At 37.8% G+C, this 18,928-nt stretch overlaps 1 protein-coding gene across 5 annotated transcripts in view; it reads left to right on the top strand.

Annotated features, from left to right (window-relative positions):
- Window positions 1-18,928, top strand: part of CPEB3 (cytoplasmic polyadenylation element binding protein 3) — an 84,441-nt gene that overhangs the window by 50,651 nt on the left and 14,862 nt on the right. For all 5 annotated transcript variants that reach the window (XM_042817923.1, XM_042817924.1, XM_042817925.1 and 2 more), the window contains exons 5-6: window positions 5,841-6,008; window positions 7,879-7,968. In XM_042817923.1, coding sequence (XP_042673857.1) covers window positions 5,841-6,008; window positions 7,879-7,968 — 258 coding nt within the window. The remainder of the gene's footprint in view (window positions 1-5,840; window positions 6,009-7,878; window positions 7,969-18,928) is intronic.

Here is an 18,928-nt window from a genome sequence, read left to right as displayed (position 1 = left end):
TATTATTATTATTATTATTATTATTATTATTATTATTATTATTATTATTATTATTATGTAATTCCTCTAATGAGGCAGTCAGGTAATTATTTTTTTGTTACCTGACTGCTGGGATGATGAGGAGAGATGACACAGTTGTGTGTTTGCCAATGCTGCATTTCTTCGGGGCTTGAGGAAGGAACTGCTTGTGCAGGATTTTACTGGCAGGTCCTTGGGCTGCCAGGGTGGCAGTCATGGGCTCGTTCAGCAGAGGGGGGAGCCAAGGAGGAGGAAGAGAAAGCTATGTGCATGGTTGGACATCTCAGGACATGCATTTGTGTGGATGGAAATATAAAGACGGGAAGAACAGGAGGGTAGGGGATGCTTGGAATATAGAGGGAGGAGAAGAAGCTGGATATCAAGTGGGTTAAGGGGGTCTTGGAAGAGAATCACAACTTAAGCTTGGATGTGCAGGGGAGGACCTGAAGGCATTGTGTTAAATGCAGAAGCAAGAGATGGAGTAGGAGAGAGGAGGAAGGCAGGCAGTATTGCACTAAAAAGAGGGACGGAACAACTCTTCCTCCTGTTACCTAAGCTCACTTGCTATTGAAAAACTCTTCCATGATCCCTGGCCTTCATGCCTGATTTCCTTTGAAGACCAAATATATATTTTGTTACATTGAATTCTGTATATGGAAGACACTGTTTTCCAGGTCATTTTCTGGTATTCTAAAAGTTCCAATGAAAAAATGGTGCTTGTGTAGTGAATTTTTTGTACAGCTTTGTGGCTTCTGCGCTTGTACAACGCTGTAGATTTGCCATTGATGCATAGCTCATTGAAATGCTGCATTTGGTTCTCATGAATTTGCCAATCTGTTTCTATCAGTCTGAACATTCTGGCTATTGAGTTCATATGGTTTTGGTAGTAGGATTTTAGTACTTGCAGATGGCTAATTATTTAACTTGAAACATAATTGGAAAACATTGCCCACAAGCTAATTAATGAAATGCAAAATGAATTATTTTAATTAGGATTACTGTTGATAATGTTTATTACTTCTTAAAAACATAATCCTAAATTAATCATCTGTAGTACTGTAAGTCTTATGTGTCTGATTTTTTTTTATTAATCTTGACATGTAGAAAACTTGCACAGCAGGTATGGGGGTTTTTGTTTTTGTTTTTTTTCCCTGGCTGTGTCATCTTCAAACTTTTTCTCTTGTCTTGGGTTGTTTGAATTTCATTTTGCACACTTTTCAATGCCTTTTCCTTCTTTGTGGTGGGAGGGGAAAAGAAGATTTAGAAGCTACATTTTCTTTGCTTTTGGAGCTAAATCTAATGACAGCTGTACCGACAATTTTCTTCTGTGTTTACATGCAGCCAGGAGCTATGGGCGGAGAAGAGGTAAAAGTATTTACTAAATGTTTTGTTTGCTGAATAGTGGGAGATGTAAATATTTAGTTCTCTTATGATAAGATAATGTTACCAATTTTAACAGTATTTGGTTGATCAGTTGCTTCTTATAAATCAATTTTATATTCTTCATTTTGAAAACATCTCCCTTTTTATAACAACTTCAAGCAGCTATGATTTGAGCAGGTAACTCAGTATGTTGCTGTTACTACTGGAGAATGGGTAAATGTTAAGATTCTTTTTCATGACACATATTTGTGATTTTAAATGTGTGGTGTTCCAGAAATGAAGATTGTTTTCAGATGTTTTTTGTTAGACTTTTAATGTTTAGCAAACTTACTGAATTACCTCAAGCATACGTTTTTTTCTTGAATCCCAAGATTGCACTTGGGAACTGCATCAGTTTACCCTAGGTAGAACATTGTGAATACCAATACTAATAACTGTCCTCAGTGGTGAATACTGATAATCAAGAGAGGAAATAAATTTAAAACAAACAAACAAACAAAAAAAAAAAACATTTGAGGATGTTTTAACTGTATTTCATCATTTAAGCAACTCTTAGAAAAGCATTATACAGATGTTGTACAGAGCTGTGTTTATGTTTATTCTGGGAGATTAATGACTGTGGACAGGAGCAAACATGCTGGTTACCAAAAAAGATTTTTCTAATGTACTGTGCTGTAGCTGACACTGACTTATTAACTGAGAAAATAATAGTGAAGATTGTGGCATTTTACAGCTAGAATTGGACAGTGCCATCTGTTTGGGGTACTTTGGCATTACATTTCATTTGATCTCTCTTTTTTATATATATGTTCTGTGGCACCCATGCACGTGACGTTGCTTGGAAGGCCACCTTTTCACATTGTGGAATTTGGGGACAAACCTAGCCATATGAGTTACCCAATAACCTCTAAGTAACTAGTAGTTTGCACTTGTGTGGTTAAAATAGTCGGCTGGACTGGTACTGTTTCTAACATAAAATTTGAGCTGATTTGATTCAAAGCTGATGGTGTTTAGCTTTTAATTTATAGATAAAGGTAAACAGAGAATTGTATTTTTAAAACTTAGATTTTATCCACAAACTTACCTTGCTAGTTTTCCCTACTTCCAGAGAACAGTATTGTTATCCGGTGTCTAAAGCACGTTAATATTTTTCTTTGGTGCTCTCATGGTACTTGAAACATTAAATATCATAAGCTCTGTATGCATGTGAGCATAGGATGGTGCCAAGTGTCTCCAGATTGATTAAATGGCAGCAAAGTAGGAAGGGAGGTGGAAACCATCTGGGCAATGTTAACTTCCAGTAACTTGTGCTGACTTGTAGAAGCAAAATGTAAGTGATGTGGCAATTGTAATCGTGATGCGTGCAAGATAGGCTGTAAAATTCAGTGTAGGCTTCTTTGTAGAAATTGTGGTGATGACAAAACAAGGCAAACAGGTTCTGGATGCGCTGGACTTTCAGGATTGTTTTACTCGGCTAAAATGCATGCTTCCCTCCATAGTAATTGTTGCCTATGTGAATTTGTCTTTTCTATGGTAACTAGTAGGTGTGTGTGTGTGTGTGCGCGCGTCTCTTGTCATCAGTGTTAGGGATTTTGTGACATGCCCTACTCATACAATATTAACCTGTGTGATATCCCTGCTTTTTCAGTATATTGAATTGCATAATGTTGTTTTGAGCTTTCTTAACCTGAAGAACCACACATTTCTTAAGTTGTCTGCTTAAAAAAGATGTGTTGTTTATCAAACGTTCTCATATTCATTGCTTTTACCACTTGCATTGCAGTAATAATATGCAGAGAACTCAGAGGCAAGTCTGTGCAGGGACTCATTTCATGTTTATTATACTGGAGTCTTTTAATTAGTCTTTCACTCTGTCACTGTGACTAAGCATCTTCAGTGGGAAGAGTGTTGTCAGAAATATTTTGGGGGTTGGTGCAACCTATCAGCTTTCTACTTGATCCTTTGTTTCCTTTGTGAATTAAGCTGAGCTTTTTTTTTTTTTAGGTTGCTGAGTTGCGTATCCTGAAAACAAGATCTGTATCTGGTTTTCAAATTTTATTTTACTTTTTCCAGATATGGGTGTAAGAGTAGCTATTGAAAGTCTTTCCTCTTGCCTTGACAACTCAGAGGTGCCAGGGAAGGGCTGCAGGCATATAAAAACAGGGCACTTAGTAATGCTTTTCCATGATACTCTATAGAGGCTTGCCCTGGGTGTTTTCTGATGTGAGGTTTCAATAGCTAATGCTCCAAGATGGGTTTTTCCACTGTTCTCATTCCCTCTTTCAGAAATGATGGGAACTTTTTAGCATCCTAAAAAGCCTGTGGTAATGGGTTCCATAGTTTGGCTTTCTTTGGATTTATGTATGTAATGTACTTGAGCAATTGTTCCCTACTCCATTTTCTCTGTGCCTTTTGTTATATTAAATACTTGCTTTATACTCTTAACTGTATGCTTCACTATAAAGCTTTAGGTCATCATCTCTTGAATTCACTTAATCTGAGTATAGTGCCTGTGAACTGTCAAGCATCTGACCATCAGAGGAGGCATCTTGCCTTTTAAGCCACTATGCATTTTGTTCGATTTCCATCAGAAATCAGCTCTCATTCAGCCTCCTCAATGGACCTGCATTTCAGTTGAATAGCTAAATATTGATTCATTTGATGTGTGAACTTCCATCTTTTTTAAGAAAGCATGTTTGTGGGGGGAAATAAAATATTATTTAGTCTGTAAATAATTCGATTTTCTTACATGTTTACTTCTACCTATTATTACTCTCATTCATGTGCTCTCTCTTCTGCTAAAATGCATACATTCATATATGTGTATAACCTCTCCATGCATTACCAGAATATTTATCAAGTCCTTTCTGGCTTATGCTCTAAAGCTGCCATTTCTGACAGCCAGCTGTGCTAGACTTTAAGAGTAGCATCTCTAAATCCTTCTCTGTTTGTGACATTTGCCCTGTTTCTATATTGGTGCTTAAAAGCACAGTAGGATTTTTACCTCTGTGGATTTTTGCATTTGTGTTCTTTGCCGATGTTCTGCCTTCAATGTGCTCTTCCTACATAAAAATTGAAGCTCATGCTTTGTGTCAGTCAGAACATCTTTTCTGTTGGTTGTTTATCTTGTTCCTTATATGTAGGTTTGCTGCTTCTTTTTGTAATGTAGCCTTTACTGTTCAAGGCTCTATTACTGATCATTTCAGTATATACATTTTTTTCTGACTAGTGTCAGTCTGCGTGTCTTTGTTTTCCACCTTGCCCCTGTTTTTCCTCCCTTTACTTCTGTGTGCTGTAGCTTCCTCTTCTTTGGGTCTTCCTAGAAGTCAATTTCATGTGATCAATTACCATGTAATTTATTTTTCCTGCTATTTATATTTATAGTTAACCCCTCTATAAACTGTTTGTATCAATTAATCTTAATTCTGTCCCTGGGAGCAATCCTACATGATATGAGGGGACAAGTAGTTTCTTCAGAGTTGAGATGAGGTTCCCATTTATACATCTTTCCACTTTACAGGATTTATTTTTCAACTCAAGTATAGGAAATTAAATTCTAAAGCTATTTTGAATATCTTCTATTTTCTGGGTTAATAAATCTGTTCTTAAGATAAGGTGCGTATACTTTGGTAATAGTAGCAACAAGTTATTTGAATCAGGTGATCACAATAATTCACTTTTCATCAAATAACTGAATAGAAGTCATTTGTGTTGCTTTCTGCTCATTCATTTACTGAAAGTGTATTTTAATACTGAGTAACAATTTGACACTGACATAGCTAACAACTTTTTTTTTTTAGTGCAAGTGTTTGTGTTTAATTTAATAAGTCTTTTAAAATTTTTTATCTTGTTAGCTAAGCTGTTTGCTTCACCTACACACTTAACATCCACTACTCAGAGCTTTTCTGTGTTTATTTTGCTGTTTGCCCCCTGCTCAGAAATTTGCCTCCACTCACTCATGGAGAAAGCAATGCAGCTCTTGAGGTTAGGATACTGTCAAGCATTCTGAAGGAGGCCATCCTGCCCTGCAATGCCATGGCTTAAGTGATCTGCATTTTTAACTCGTTTCTTTGAGAGCTGCTATGGAAGCTCTTAAATCAAAAAGGATTGGCTTGAAGTGTTCAAAGGTTCTTTCTGCAGCTATGACAGTTTCTGCAAACAACTTGTTGGCTTCCATTTGCTTAGCCATTCCCAAGAGTTTCTGCTTTAAACTAAATTAAGTTTATTGTCTTCTAAGAATAACATAGTTAGAGATTTGAAAAAATAGGAGTGATACCAATGAATATGATCTGAATAACTGATTGCTTGGTTAGACTTCTCATTAGAAATTCTCTTAGAAGCAAAACGGTGTTTTAGAAAAGGAAATTGTAAGTTTTGACTGAAATATTTAATTGTCCGGGAAATAGCTTTAACTACAGATACTACAAAATCTGTTACAGGTCGGTCTTCACTCTTTCCTTTTGAAGATGGCTTCCTAGACGACAGCCACGGTGATCAGTCTTTATCATCGGGTCTCAGCTCTCCAACACGCTGTCAGAATGGTGAAAGAGTGGAACGCTATTCTAGAAAGGTGTTTGTTGGAGGTCTTCCTCCTGACATTGATGAAGGTACTGTGAATAAGTTACATTGGTGAGATATGGGAATTGGCTTTCATGCAGTTACTTAGGAAACGACATTTTATCATAGAAACAAATGTATTTTTCCAGGTGTATCACTTGTAGCGCTTGTGGCGTTATTTAAAACATCCTCCTCACTTTGTCCCACAACACCTGAGAATTCCCATGATATTCTTCTGTACTGCAGATTAGAGGAGATGAAGACAGAAATGCCTGCATAGCAGGTCTTTTAATCTGCACTAGTAGCATGTGTTCCCACACATGTAAAATAGGAGAGCTGGAAAAAGGAAAAACAGTGGGTACTGTCAATCCTCTGTAGGATTTCCTTTGTTAACAGAAGTTGTTGACTTATGGACTTTCTTAATGCAGTACTTATCAAAATAAATTGGTTTCCTATGCAGCATATATGTAGTGTTCAATTCACAGAAGTAGAGCATTTAATACGGTTGCAACAGTAACCAGCATTTAGTAGGGATGGTCAGGTTTTTTTCTCAGTCCATATTAACTCTGCATGCATGTACACACGCACATTTGGACTGAAACCAAAACATTACAGTTTGGGGTGTATTTTTCATATTGGGGCAGGAATCCATCACTATGTAGCTTCAGTTGGCATATACGGGACATTCAAGGATGCCTTAAAGGGAGGAATCTTTGAATCTCATCACTACTAAATCTGAAGAATAAACTATGGTGCAATTTCAGTTAAAAGAAATAAAAATAAGCTGGATTGCCAATGAATGGTTCACAAACAGCTACAAATACAGTTCCCACATCACATCACCAGTTGCAGAGTTGTTGGTACGGGGACAGCTGGGTCATCTGAGTCTCCAAATACAAGCAGCAGCAGGCCAGCAGGTACAACTGATGTGACCACTGCTGGGACACTTCAGATTTGAAATACATGCCCAGCCTGTCCTGAGAGGAAATAAGAAACATGGCTGCTTGAGAGCTATTACCCTCATACATGAGAGATTGACTCTAGTAACATCATCTTCCTTAAGCTTCTGATTTGTGTGTTCTGTGTTTTGTGTCTCTTGTTGCTTGAAAAATTTAACACGCAGCTCATGGGGATCAGGTGATCTGGATGCATCTCAAGTAGCAACCAAGAATTTGGGAAACAGCTGCTTTTTTTCTTTTTTTTCCAACCTTTCTTTCTGATGAGTTGTTGCTCTGATCTGTTTAGCATTGCATTAGATATAACTCCAAATTACTACTTCCTTTAAAATGCATAAATGCATTGGAAAGTTATATATATTTTAAAAACTTGAATGAATTTGAGGGAAAAAAAGAATTTTCTTTAAATAAAAATTGTTCTATAGGATAGTTGCAGGGATGGTTTCAGATGTTTGCTTTCTGGTGTTTTTAAACTGATACTTTAAAAAAAAAAAATAAAAAAAGCAAAAAACAAACGTGGTGATTCAGGGCAGATTTTCCAAGGGGACTGTGGAGGTGAAGTCCCCAGACACATGGCCTGATGCAGCTTGCTTTCTAGATCGTGCTGCTGCAAGGAGTGGCCGTGCAGACACGTAGCTTCTCCATCAGTCCCCATGTGGCAGCATCTGACCCTGCATTGTGGCTATAATTAGATGTAGACCACAGCTGAAGCATATTCACTTTTGATAGATCATGTTTGCAGCAGGATTAAATGCAGATTTGTATTAGTGGAATGCAAAGTTCCTTTTTTAAGCAGCCGTGTATATTGCAGAACTAAAAGAACATTTAGGCATTATCAATGTACAGTATTGCAGTTTTTGTTGTTCTTGATAGGAACAGAAAATAGACTTTTAAGATAGAAATGCTTACCTTGCCACTGTCAGTCTTCAGTCTTTCTCTAAGGTGCCTCATTTGTTTTTTGTAGATGAGATCACTGCCAGCTTTCGTAGATTTGGACCTCTTGTGGTGGACTGGCCTCACAAAGCTGAAAGCAAGTCATATTTTCCACCTAAAGGTAATTAGCTTAAAATATTTTTATGCAGGCTGTTCTGGTAAAAGGAAATTATGTCTACAATATGGCAATCTATTAAAAAGAAAGGATTTGATTATCAGTGATGAATTTGCTCTTTCAACAAGTGCATTTTCAGCAGTTACCATGATGGGAAAAAAAGAGCGATTCAGTGAATGAAATGTAGCCTTGTATTTCAGCAAGCACGGAGTCCTTAATTTGGTGTTTAACTTATACTAAGCTTAGTTTAGAAGGAAAGTTTTTGAAATTTCCTAATTCTGGTGTGGTTTGTTTATTGTTGAAACCATAAGAATAATAGAATATGATTTGTCATGGCCAGAAGTCATTGGTGAAATGTATGCACAGTATTTTGCCAAGATGCATGAGCCTACTTTGCGTGTGTGCTGACCCAGGAAGCTGTGATCCTGCTCAGAACCAAAAGGTTTGCAGCAGGGTTTGCTGCTGCTGAGCTACAGCAATGAATTCTGCTAAGAGATGGAGTCTTCAGCTCGGGCAGGTGTCAGGCACCATGATCGCAGAGCTGCTAGGCCAGAACTGATTCGTTTCAGAGTGGCTTAGAGTTAAGCAGGTGAGGCTTTTTCACACCCATCAGCGAAATGCTATGCCAACTTATTTAGGGTTTATGGAAAAACTGGCTGGGAGAGTTGCTTGGTTAAACTCGATTGCTCTGTACTGTATCTTCTGCTGTGATTTTATTTTTATACCATATAGTCTGTGCTCAGTCACACTTGCCTCTTGCGTATAGTTTGGGAGTTCATGCATGATCTAAAACTGCAGCATAAAATTAGGCACAAAATTTCTGATCTATACATTAAGATTTTCTACTCTCACTGGATCTCGAAGTTCTTAATGGCTCATTAAGGCCACTGATTATTTTGGCAGAAGAGCGGGCTACTTGGTCACTGAACGAGCTAATCCTGCAACATTTCCATAGATATGGTTTTGATTGTAACAGACAAGTAATGAACAGCTTCTGTGGAATCTTGAGTGCTGGAGGCAAGATAGCTCCGTACAAAGGCTTGTTCTGTAAACAGCATTTGGGGCACTTGCTTTAAAACAGAGCAAGAAAACATACATGTTGTGTCTTTCCTGTCCCATTCTCACAACTCAGCCTTGCTGTCAGGAGTTTTTATGCACCATCTCTTTCTGAATTAATAAATACATGAATAAAGCACATGTTCTTAAGAACAGTTAGTAAAATATGCTTTTTTTTTTTTTTTTTTTTTTTTTTTTTTCACTTTCACTGAAAAGTTTAAAGAACAGTAATAAAGCAAGTTTCTCCTTGTCCCTAATATCTCTTGGTCCTCTCCGCTACAGTTTTAGTTCTCATTAATTCAGCAACTATTTAAGGCAGATCAACATGGGACTTCCAATTATTGTTGAGTTTGTTCTGTATGTGGCACTGGACTAGTTATGCCTCAACAAACCTGTGAAAATGTTTTCGAGTAAGATCTATTTTAGCAGAAGACAAGGGAATGCAGGCTCGCTTCTATTTTTGTCATGGTTCTAATATAGGAAACGGCTTTCAAAGCTCCTGCCAGTTGCCCTGAATGTCTGTCTGAAAGTGCTAAACAACAGTCAATCCCAACTGTTCCAGATTTATTTATAACCGACTTCTTAGTTATCAATCAGGACTGCAGCGTTATGCATCCTGCATTCCTGTCTTTGAGGTTCTCTCAAGAGTTGTACTGAGCTTGGTTGGTTGAATGTGCGTAACTGACTGCGGTTCTGTGCTGGGGCGTCTGCGTAAAAGACCACGAGTCAGCAGCCAGGTTTGAACGCCTGCTGTATTTTTTTTCAGATCTTTTGCATCTATTTTAAAGATAAAGAATACTCCTCTTGCAAGGGTATTATGGAATCATTGAAAGAAGCACTGCAATAAAATACCTCTATTTCTGTTTTTCCATAGAGGCTCCTTTAGAATTAAAACACAGTATTTATTTGTTTAGACTTGTTTTATTTTAGGCTGTTCTCATTTATTATCTGGCACTTAGTTAAAAAAAAAAAAATTAAATGAAATGGAAAGAGATGCTTAAAGTTATGCTTTTGCACAGCATTCAGTGACATCCAGCTGTCAAATAGTAGTGATTTCAGATGTTTTCTCCCTTTTTTCTACCTCTTTCCTTCCATGTCACATTATTAACCTGTAGAATTTCTGACAATTTCAGTAGGGTTATTTCAGATGGAAAATCTGTCCAAAATAAAAATAATATAATAAAAAAAAGAGAGGCTGTCTGGACTGTGGGAATGCAGTGGGATGATGTGGAGGCTAATCTTTGTTCACATGTTAATAAAACTGATCTCTGAGGCTTCTCCCACCTACTTGAACGTGCCTGACTGGCAGTAATGTTGAACCCTCCTCTTTCTGAAAAGAGGCTGTCGCCTCCAGATGGACTTTAGTGGCCTTTTGATGGATAGGCTTTTTTATTACCCCTTTATTTCTGTAGGTCGGGCCAAATGACTATGCCTAGACTTAGAATGAAAGTTGTTTTTTGTTTGCTTTGATAAGCATTCAGTTACTGGCTTGAAGCAGATAGAATCATACCATTGGGTCAGCATAGTCAGCAGAGTTTCACAGTGGGGCAGTTTCATCAGGAATTACTACTTTCTAAGTGCAGGTGATGTCACCCCTTACAGTTCTGAGCATACGGATATGGACTTTCCGCATCTGTTGTTCAAGAAAAATGCTGTGCCTTATTCATAATTGCATGAATTTGTGAAATGTGTTCAACACTGCAGTAGATGAATTCCATTTAGTTGCTTTATGTTAGGAGGACTGTCTTGATATCCTTAAGACTGGGAACAAAAGGCTGCAGGAGCTATTAGCCATGTCTAAGCTGATCAGGCATGAAATCTGAAAGATTAAAATAAAACTACAGTCTAATGACTTTTTTCCCCTCCTCCCTTTATCTGGTGCCTTATCTGGTTAGTTTGGTGGGTAAGTCAGACTGCAGATATGCAGTCTTGATCTGGCAAGACATATTAGCTAATTTATTAGCTGGTATGGTTGATTAGCTTAGGTGCAGTGTCACATAGGCTGCTTTCAGGGCTGAGGTCCAGAAACGTTCTCACAATGCTGAGCTTGAACAAAGATTTTGGCATTCTGAGAATGGTGATGCTACTGGCCCTGTACAGCCACTGCCTTTGCTTAAACACATCAATTAAGATCAATTAAGTGTAGGGCCTGGTGAATGTAGACCAGTTTTGTGTGACATACGCTGAACTGTGATCTCCAGCATGGTGAGTCACGCAAGGCTTATTGCAATCTGATTTTGGACCTGGAGGACTACAGATCAACAAGGATGTGTCTGTGTTGTACTGCTAGGGCGTGCTGCGTACTGTGCCATGCAGGTTTTCCTGTTTTGCAGGTATTCTAGGTCTTTGTTACCTATACCAAATCTTACCTGACACGATGTGTTTGAGGAAGATCTGCTTGATCAGTGGTTAAATTTTGGTTATTACCACAACAAAACCAAAATTATCTGGAAGATCAAAACAGCCCTTACAGGAAACACCAATGAGTTTGGCATTCAGATTGCCAAGAGAACGCTGGTGGTACCCAGCTGTTTTGTCACTGAAAGTGTAGATTATTGCACTAGGGCAAGAGAAGTTGATAACAGCTGACAGTGTGGGTAAGAGGCTTCTATTCCTAGTTGCGAGCATCTGCATTATTGCCTCAACATTTCTTTTTACCTCTCCTATGCGTTGTAAAGCTTAGCACTGTGTTTTTATGTTGGTGTCGTCCATGAGGTGAATTTAATGCTTTGCTTCTGAATAAGGCCAATTCATTACCGCTGTCTGAAGCGTCTTTGGATTATTTCCTTTGGCATCTGCTTGGATGCATTAGTAACAGAACTGGCAAAATGTAGAAATGCCATGTGTTGGTCTCGCTAAGCAGATGCCCAGTTTGTAATATGTTTACTTGGCTTTCACCACAGAGTTTTGGGAACTGAATGTGGCTTGTGATTAAGTATTTTCTGAGTACCTATGAGATGTTGAGAAATAATTAAATACGCACATAAGTAAGTTATCAAATGTAGTTACACATTTCCATGACAGTTTATTTCACTCTGGCAAAATCCAGATAATTCAATTTGTATTTGATTAAAATATGAAGGCTTTCTGATTTACTTACTGGTCTGCTGAGTTAAGCAATGTTTATGCTAACTAGAGACAATTTTTTTCCTACTTCTTTTATTAAACAGATGGTGTCAACGTTTCAAAAACATTCTCCTTTCAGTTTTTTCAACACATTGCTAACTTTAAAACAACACCTTTAAGAAAAAAAAAAAAAACAAAAAAAACCCAAAAACCAAAGAAAGCTTTTACCAATTTATTTTTCTTAGTGATAACTATGATTTTTCTAGCACTCACTGGAACATGTATGACATTTTACAAGGACAAAAATTACTGAATTTTTTCTATTTCTTTTCTTGTAAGAGGAAAGATATTGTAGAGAAAGAAAATGAGGTGGGACAGAACTTGAAGACAAGATGCATTTGGAATGGAGGAATGCATTGACATGATTGATTAAGACGTGCGGTACAACAGTCCGATCCTCTTGTATTTTCCCTGTTTTTCAGTCATTTATTTGATTAAAAATAGATACATTGTACCTACTGCTTACAGGGCGCACAGAGATGAGCAAGATCTCAGGAAGAAAAGAATGCTATATAGAAAGTTGCATAAAGCAACACTGGGAAGTGATTGCTTTCGTTTAAAACCACTGGTGCAGCAGACTTGTTTGAGCATTCCTGATGGTCTCCAAGGTAAACTAGCTGGGAACGCTGTCATGGGCAGTTGTCTGACCTTTGTTGTGTGACTGAGATTCCTTTGCATGGTTGATTCCACTGCCAGTGCAGTAGAGATGGTAGTTTCCACAAGAGCAGCAGTGAATAGTTACAAGGATAAAGCATGGTGCCATAATTCTAACTTCACCAACTAGATTCAGAAATGGGCATCTGGTTTGTCTGAGCGCAGTGATGTGTTGTACAGAAACTAGGCTCAGTATTTCAGAGAAGCTGTGGATGCCCATCCCTGGAGGTGCTCAAGGCTGGGTTGGATCGGGGCTCCAGGCCCTCATCTGATGGGTGGCACCCAGCCAACAGCAGGGGGTTGGAACTGTGGATGGCTTCCAGCCCATCATTCTGTGATTTTTTTTTTTTTTTTTTTTAATTTATTTTCTGTTAGTTTGGTCTAAATGATGTAATATTGTACTGCTGAAGTACATCAAAGAGTGCCTGGCCAGTTTTCATATCTTACAAGCTGAAGCTGGAGATTTCTAACGTTTTCTAGAATGGGAACTTAATGGGAACTTAAGTTCCTTATCCAGAAACGCACTGTATGGCAAGAAGCAATGAAAGTGCTTTTTGAAACTTTATTTGTGTATGTTCCCACACAGAAGCACACAAGATCAGTCCTTTAACCACTGATCTCTCAGGCTGTGTACATAATTTGGAGGCCCTATGCCTTCCCACAGCAGAAAAGCACGGTTCCAAAGCAATGCAATTCACAACGTGTGTGGCAGCAGCATGCAGCACATACTAATTTGCTATTTAAGATTGTTTTTAGTGTAGAAGTTGCTTTTAGATTTTCAATTAATTTTGTTCAAGCCTTCCTTTTTAAAGATCTTCATGCTACTTCCTATCCAGTGCTTGATGAGTCTTGGTGGTGAAGTGATAATGATTGTAAAATATCTGTCTGATAACTGGCACAGCAGTCTCAAAGAGCATTCAAGAAGCTGCTTCATGTAAGAGAATGTCTGTCCCTAGAGCAGTGCCATTTGCTGTTTCTATTTCTGAGAGTAAACAAGAATCTGATGAGGCAAAATATAGTTATTTTTGTGCAATCAAACCTAGGCAGGGCAAATTGCATTCTGAGGTGGCTTTGCAGGATTATTCTCTTCCGGCTTTCATGTTGCCTTCAACAACAAATGCTATTTCTTTTAGAATTGCAGCCTAATTCAGCTTAGTATCTTATGTACCTTTAGACTTTTCATGGGTACATCTTGGGTGTTCTCTTTTCTGGTGGTACAGAGGTAACTGACTTCAATTTTTGAATATATCGGGCAGCTGATGTTATAGAGCCATACCTGTGCTCATGGGCTTTAAATCTTAATGTTCATAAAGATGATATTATAGAGAAAGGAGGTGCTCTACTTACCTTCTTAATAGTTGAAGATGAATCATTACTTTTCTAATTCAGGGACAGGGCAAAGGTGGAGAGGGGATGCAGATCCTCTTTGGCAGAAAGCTTTGTGTTTTGTGAAACAAGCACATCGAGCTTGATGACTGACTGCACCATTTCCTAAAGAAGAACACTGAGTTGTACGCCCTCAGGAGCATGCAACTCTGTCATTTTTGTGGCTGATAGATATTACTGTGATATATGCTACAGTAGTTAAGCATCCAAGTATATTACACTGTTTCTACCAGACCGAGTCGCTGAGCAGCTTACACATCACGTGGCTCACTCGGGAGGGCTGGCGTGCATTTTCGCTATTTGTAGCGACTATGAAGTGTTGGTATGGGAAAGAAAACATGAGTTCTGATTGTGAATTTTCTTAGAGATCATATATTTTAAATTTAAATGGATATTTAACTAAAACTAAGTTATATTAAGTAATTTTGTGTAGCTATACTGAAATTTTGCATTGGATAATGGCTAAAAGGTTCCTAAGCAGACTGAAAAATGAGTTCCCAGTGTCACTTCATGGACCAACTAGGAAAGAAATGCTAGTGATTCTCTTTGAATGACTGTCTGGTCACAGCATCTAGCCAAATTCTCTGTCACGTGGATTTCTTCATTTTTGATCGGTCTGTGGCAGGTTCTGGTCACAACAGTAGTCAAATAGCTCCATTCTGCAACCTAAAACCACCAGGATGGACTCTACCAGGAAACCAGTGTACAAAATATCTCAGTATGGAAAAAATAACTTGGAAAGAAAAGTGTAGGAGAGAGTGAAGGAGTCTGAAATTCCCCTGTGGGAAAATGCCATAATTGAGATTAAGTTTTTTTTTTTCCTTAGTCACCCTAAGCACTACATTGTCCATGTTACATTTTTAAACAAATTCAAAAAGCCCAATAATATCAAAGAAAAAAAAAAGTGCTACTTGCAGCATATTTTCTCCTTCAAACTCATAGAAAGGATGCATCAGGGTAACTGCGTTACATTGTGCAGCTTCTCTAGATGAATGCTGCTCACGGAGGACAGTGACAGTACTGAAGTGTCCATACTACATATTCAGTACGCAGTTGTAATCACTTCCTATGTCACCTCCACCAATTGTAGAAAACAGGTTATGGTCAATACCAGAAAGAGTGTGGAATAAATATCTTTGCTAGTAAGGTACTGCTTATTCTTTCATACAAGCTTATATTGAAAGGTCGCTCACCTTTCAGTCACGTTAGCAAAGAGTTTATCATAAAAACTTCCAATACAAATTCAGTCTGAAGTTTGTGTACTTGTTAAACATCTGTTCTGTCCTGAAATAGCTCAAAAGGTAGCATTTCTCTTTCTTACTTTGCACAGTTTTCAAATCAGAAAGCATGCACATTTGTGAAACTTAATGCGTAAAGTTGCTATTTTTCCAAATACTTTCTTGTGCAGATGTTACTGCTGTGTCAACTGCATGTCAGAGCGTGTGCAGAACACCAGTTCTCAACCTTTCCCAGCACATTCATGATGTAATGAGGGAGGAGAGACATTTGACATTGACACACAATCTTTATTTTTATCTAAAGCAAAGGTCAGTAAAGCCCTTCTTAATTGAAGTCTCCCAGAAATAACCATTGATCCTACTTTAGAACATACATACTTGTCAAAAATAGATTTTGGATCCAACAAAATTTTAGATCACTAAGGGACATTAAATGTGGGGTTTCGGAGGGTTTTCTAGCCAGTACTTGAAGGTCTTCAATGATTAAGGCACTAAAAAGGTTTAAGGCAGCAATCACAGAACAAAGAAGTTGAAAGTATTACTTGCTGTACTGAAGTATAGAAAAAGGGCTTTTGTGTCAGTTAATCCTAAGAAAGAAGCAGTCTGCTTTTGTCAAATGAAAGCAGCTAAATATTTGTCAGATTCTCATAAACTGTGTCTAAAACCACATCGATTTTACTGATGGTCTGCCTTTTTTTTTTTTTTTTTTTTTTTTTTTTTTTCTAAAAAAATTTTTTTTAAAAAACAAAAATAAAAATAATTTTTTTTTTTTTTTTTTTTTTTTTTTTTTTTTCTTTCCCATAAATTGTTTTTCCACCACAGAAATCTAAATTCTATTTTTTTGCCTTTTCTGTTGTTTTATAAATGGGAAGATATGGGTTAATCTGTGTTATGGGCTCCAGGATGAAATCAGTTTTATGAATAGGGAGATTGAGGTCTCGATAACAGTAGTTTGTGCTTTGCTGATAGCTTGAGCAGCATCTGTTGCTAATAATATAGGAACCATCAAATTCTTTGAAATTGTTGAGAAAAGTTGAAGGGGATCATTGGTGAGGACCAGCCCTGCAGTGGGTTCACTTTTTCTGGAAGCAGTTACCCAAAAATAATTTTTATTCCTCCTGCACCCCCTGGTAAGTTGTGATCATTTCATGAGTTACAAATCTGCGCTCCCTAGAAATTCCTGCAAGCAGTAATTTATACTGTCCTGTTCCTAGAATCACTGTAGTGATGCCCACCATTCTACCCCTACTGTAAGTATACAGTAATTTCAAATCAGCCCTGTATCATCTGAAAACACACACCAAGAATTTTTTGGAGGCAATGAGCCCTATTTTTATTCTCCCGAATCAGAGTTTAAGACTGGAAGTAGGAATTCACCACGTGTTGGAAGATGGTACTCGGGAGAGGATCTGCTGCGCTCAGGTTTCAAAAGCTAGGAGCAGCAGAGAGCCGTTCTCTCCGATCCCACTGCTGTGTTTGGCAGCAAAATCGCCCCCGTTTGGGGATCTATGGTGTGTGTGGGTAACAACATCTGCGTGTGGTCACTGCCCTGTTACATCACAGTGGAGGCTGCGCAGTTCTCATTTAATAAAGTGAGAATCATAGTGGTTTAGAGGATTTGGTAAATCCTATGATATTTTTTGTAAAATGTACCATTCTGATCTCCCAGAAAACTGCATGCTAAGTAGAAACTTGGAGAGAGAAATTTGTTCAGCCAAAATGACTTAGATGAGTTTTGGAAAAGCTTTCTGTCATTGAGGCCTTCAAGGTGCGTCTCTTCTATACAGCCAACAGAGACGAGAGACTTGAGCAACCAGAGCTTAAAAGCACATGAGAGTGAACATTCAAACCAGTTGTTATTGACCTGCAAACTCACAGAAATTGACATAATGACTTCTTATGATTAAACCTAGTGCTGAAGCAATGTTGTCAGCAATGGAAACCTTTTTATTAAGGGAAAAACTGCTAACAGCACATCTTCTTTGGGAAGAACTAAATACCAAGTAATTGCAAACTTGATGTTTTAAAATTATCTTTATTTTAGTTAAGCTGTAAAAACGAAACAAAAAGAACCTTCCAAGAACATTTACTACAGAATTATTTCACAAAGTATGTAAGATTAGATTAGATAAAATGCCTTAAAATGCCAACACACAAAATATGTTCTGAATGCTGCAAGGAAGAGATCTTTCTTACTCTAAGCTGAAATTGCTCAATTCTTTACACTGTTCTGTCCAAAAGGAAACAAAAAAATTTCTTTCAGTAGTTTTTTGGTGAAGTACTGAATTAATCTGCATGGTATCCTCAAATAACGCTAATTAAATTTAAGTACTATTAACTGGAGAGACATGGACTAATGATCTAAAATATCCTCCGAATGTAAACTGTTGTGCCTTTTTCTTTTTTTCTGCCCTGACTGCTTGATACACTGTGCATACGGTGTCCTTTATGTGGTCCATTTACACCACTCCCCTGATCTTCGGTGTTTTCAAGCTATTTGCAGATACCACGGCTGAAACCATCTGGATAGCAGATCGGGGAAAAATTCTAGCAGTGAATTTCACATGCAAATTAAACTATCAAATGCTCCAGCACAGTACTAGCATTTTGTAGGTATTTATTTTTTTTCCCTAGTTCATCATCATGGATAAATGATAGTGCCAGCTCTGTGTGTGTGTGCAGAAAAACGAAGCAGAAGGGATGGTTTTCAGATATGAACGATCAGTGGTTTTAATTGCAAGGAATTTGTTAGGAAAATTCTTAAACAGTAAAGATGTTTTTTCCTTTTGGATGAACGATGACTAACTGTTCTGGCTGGATTAGAGTCAGTAGTGTGCAGTGACCCTGTAAGACAACAGAAGGTCTTCTCTAAGATTTTGGCTTCCTAAGCAACATTTCTATTGGAGTGAAAGGCATTGGTCTTAGGGTAGATTCCTTGAGGTAAAGGATGGAGAACACAGCCTGTCTGAACAGTTGTCTTTCCTGGTTTTCCCCACCTCAGAACTATCAAGTCCAGCATCTGCACTCTGTCTTAAAAAGAGTCTTGCAATTTCAGTTCCTCTACAGAGAGAGTTACGAAATCATGGTGAAGTGCAAGCTGTGTGTCTGCACATAGGGCTGTTGGAATCACACACGTGGGAGAATGTCTTGCTGGCTCCTTGGTCTGCATAAATGATGTCAGGTGCTTTTTGTTTGAAGATCTTTGAGAGAAGCTCTTTATATAATTTCTGATTGGTTTGTGCCCCATAGCTGCAGGAAATTTCCTTTCTTCTTTAAAAATAAAACTTAACCCATAATTTAAAAGGTACTATGTTGTAAGATCCAGTATCAAAATTTTTTAACTAAAAATAACTGACTTCAGCTAAAAAGCAGTCTGGATGTTTGGGTCTCTGCCTTCTGCCATGAAAACTGTATGTCATCAATTCATTTTACCTCCTGCTGAGGTAAGGAATAGAAGGTGGAATCAAGCAGACTACTGACATATTTATCTAGAATTTTTCTATATT

Source organism: Centrocercus urophasianus, unplaced genomic scaffold (assembly GCF_019232065.1).
Source record: "Centrocercus urophasianus isolate 14NV4802_14NV808 unplaced genomic scaffold, USGS_Curo_1.0 seq_17, whole genome shotgun sequence".
NCBI classification, from domain to species: domain Eukaryota; kingdom Metazoa; phylum Chordata; class Aves; order Galliformes; family Phasianidae; genus Centrocercus; species Centrocercus urophasianus.
This window is presented reverse-complemented; position numbering and strand designations above follow the sequence as displayed.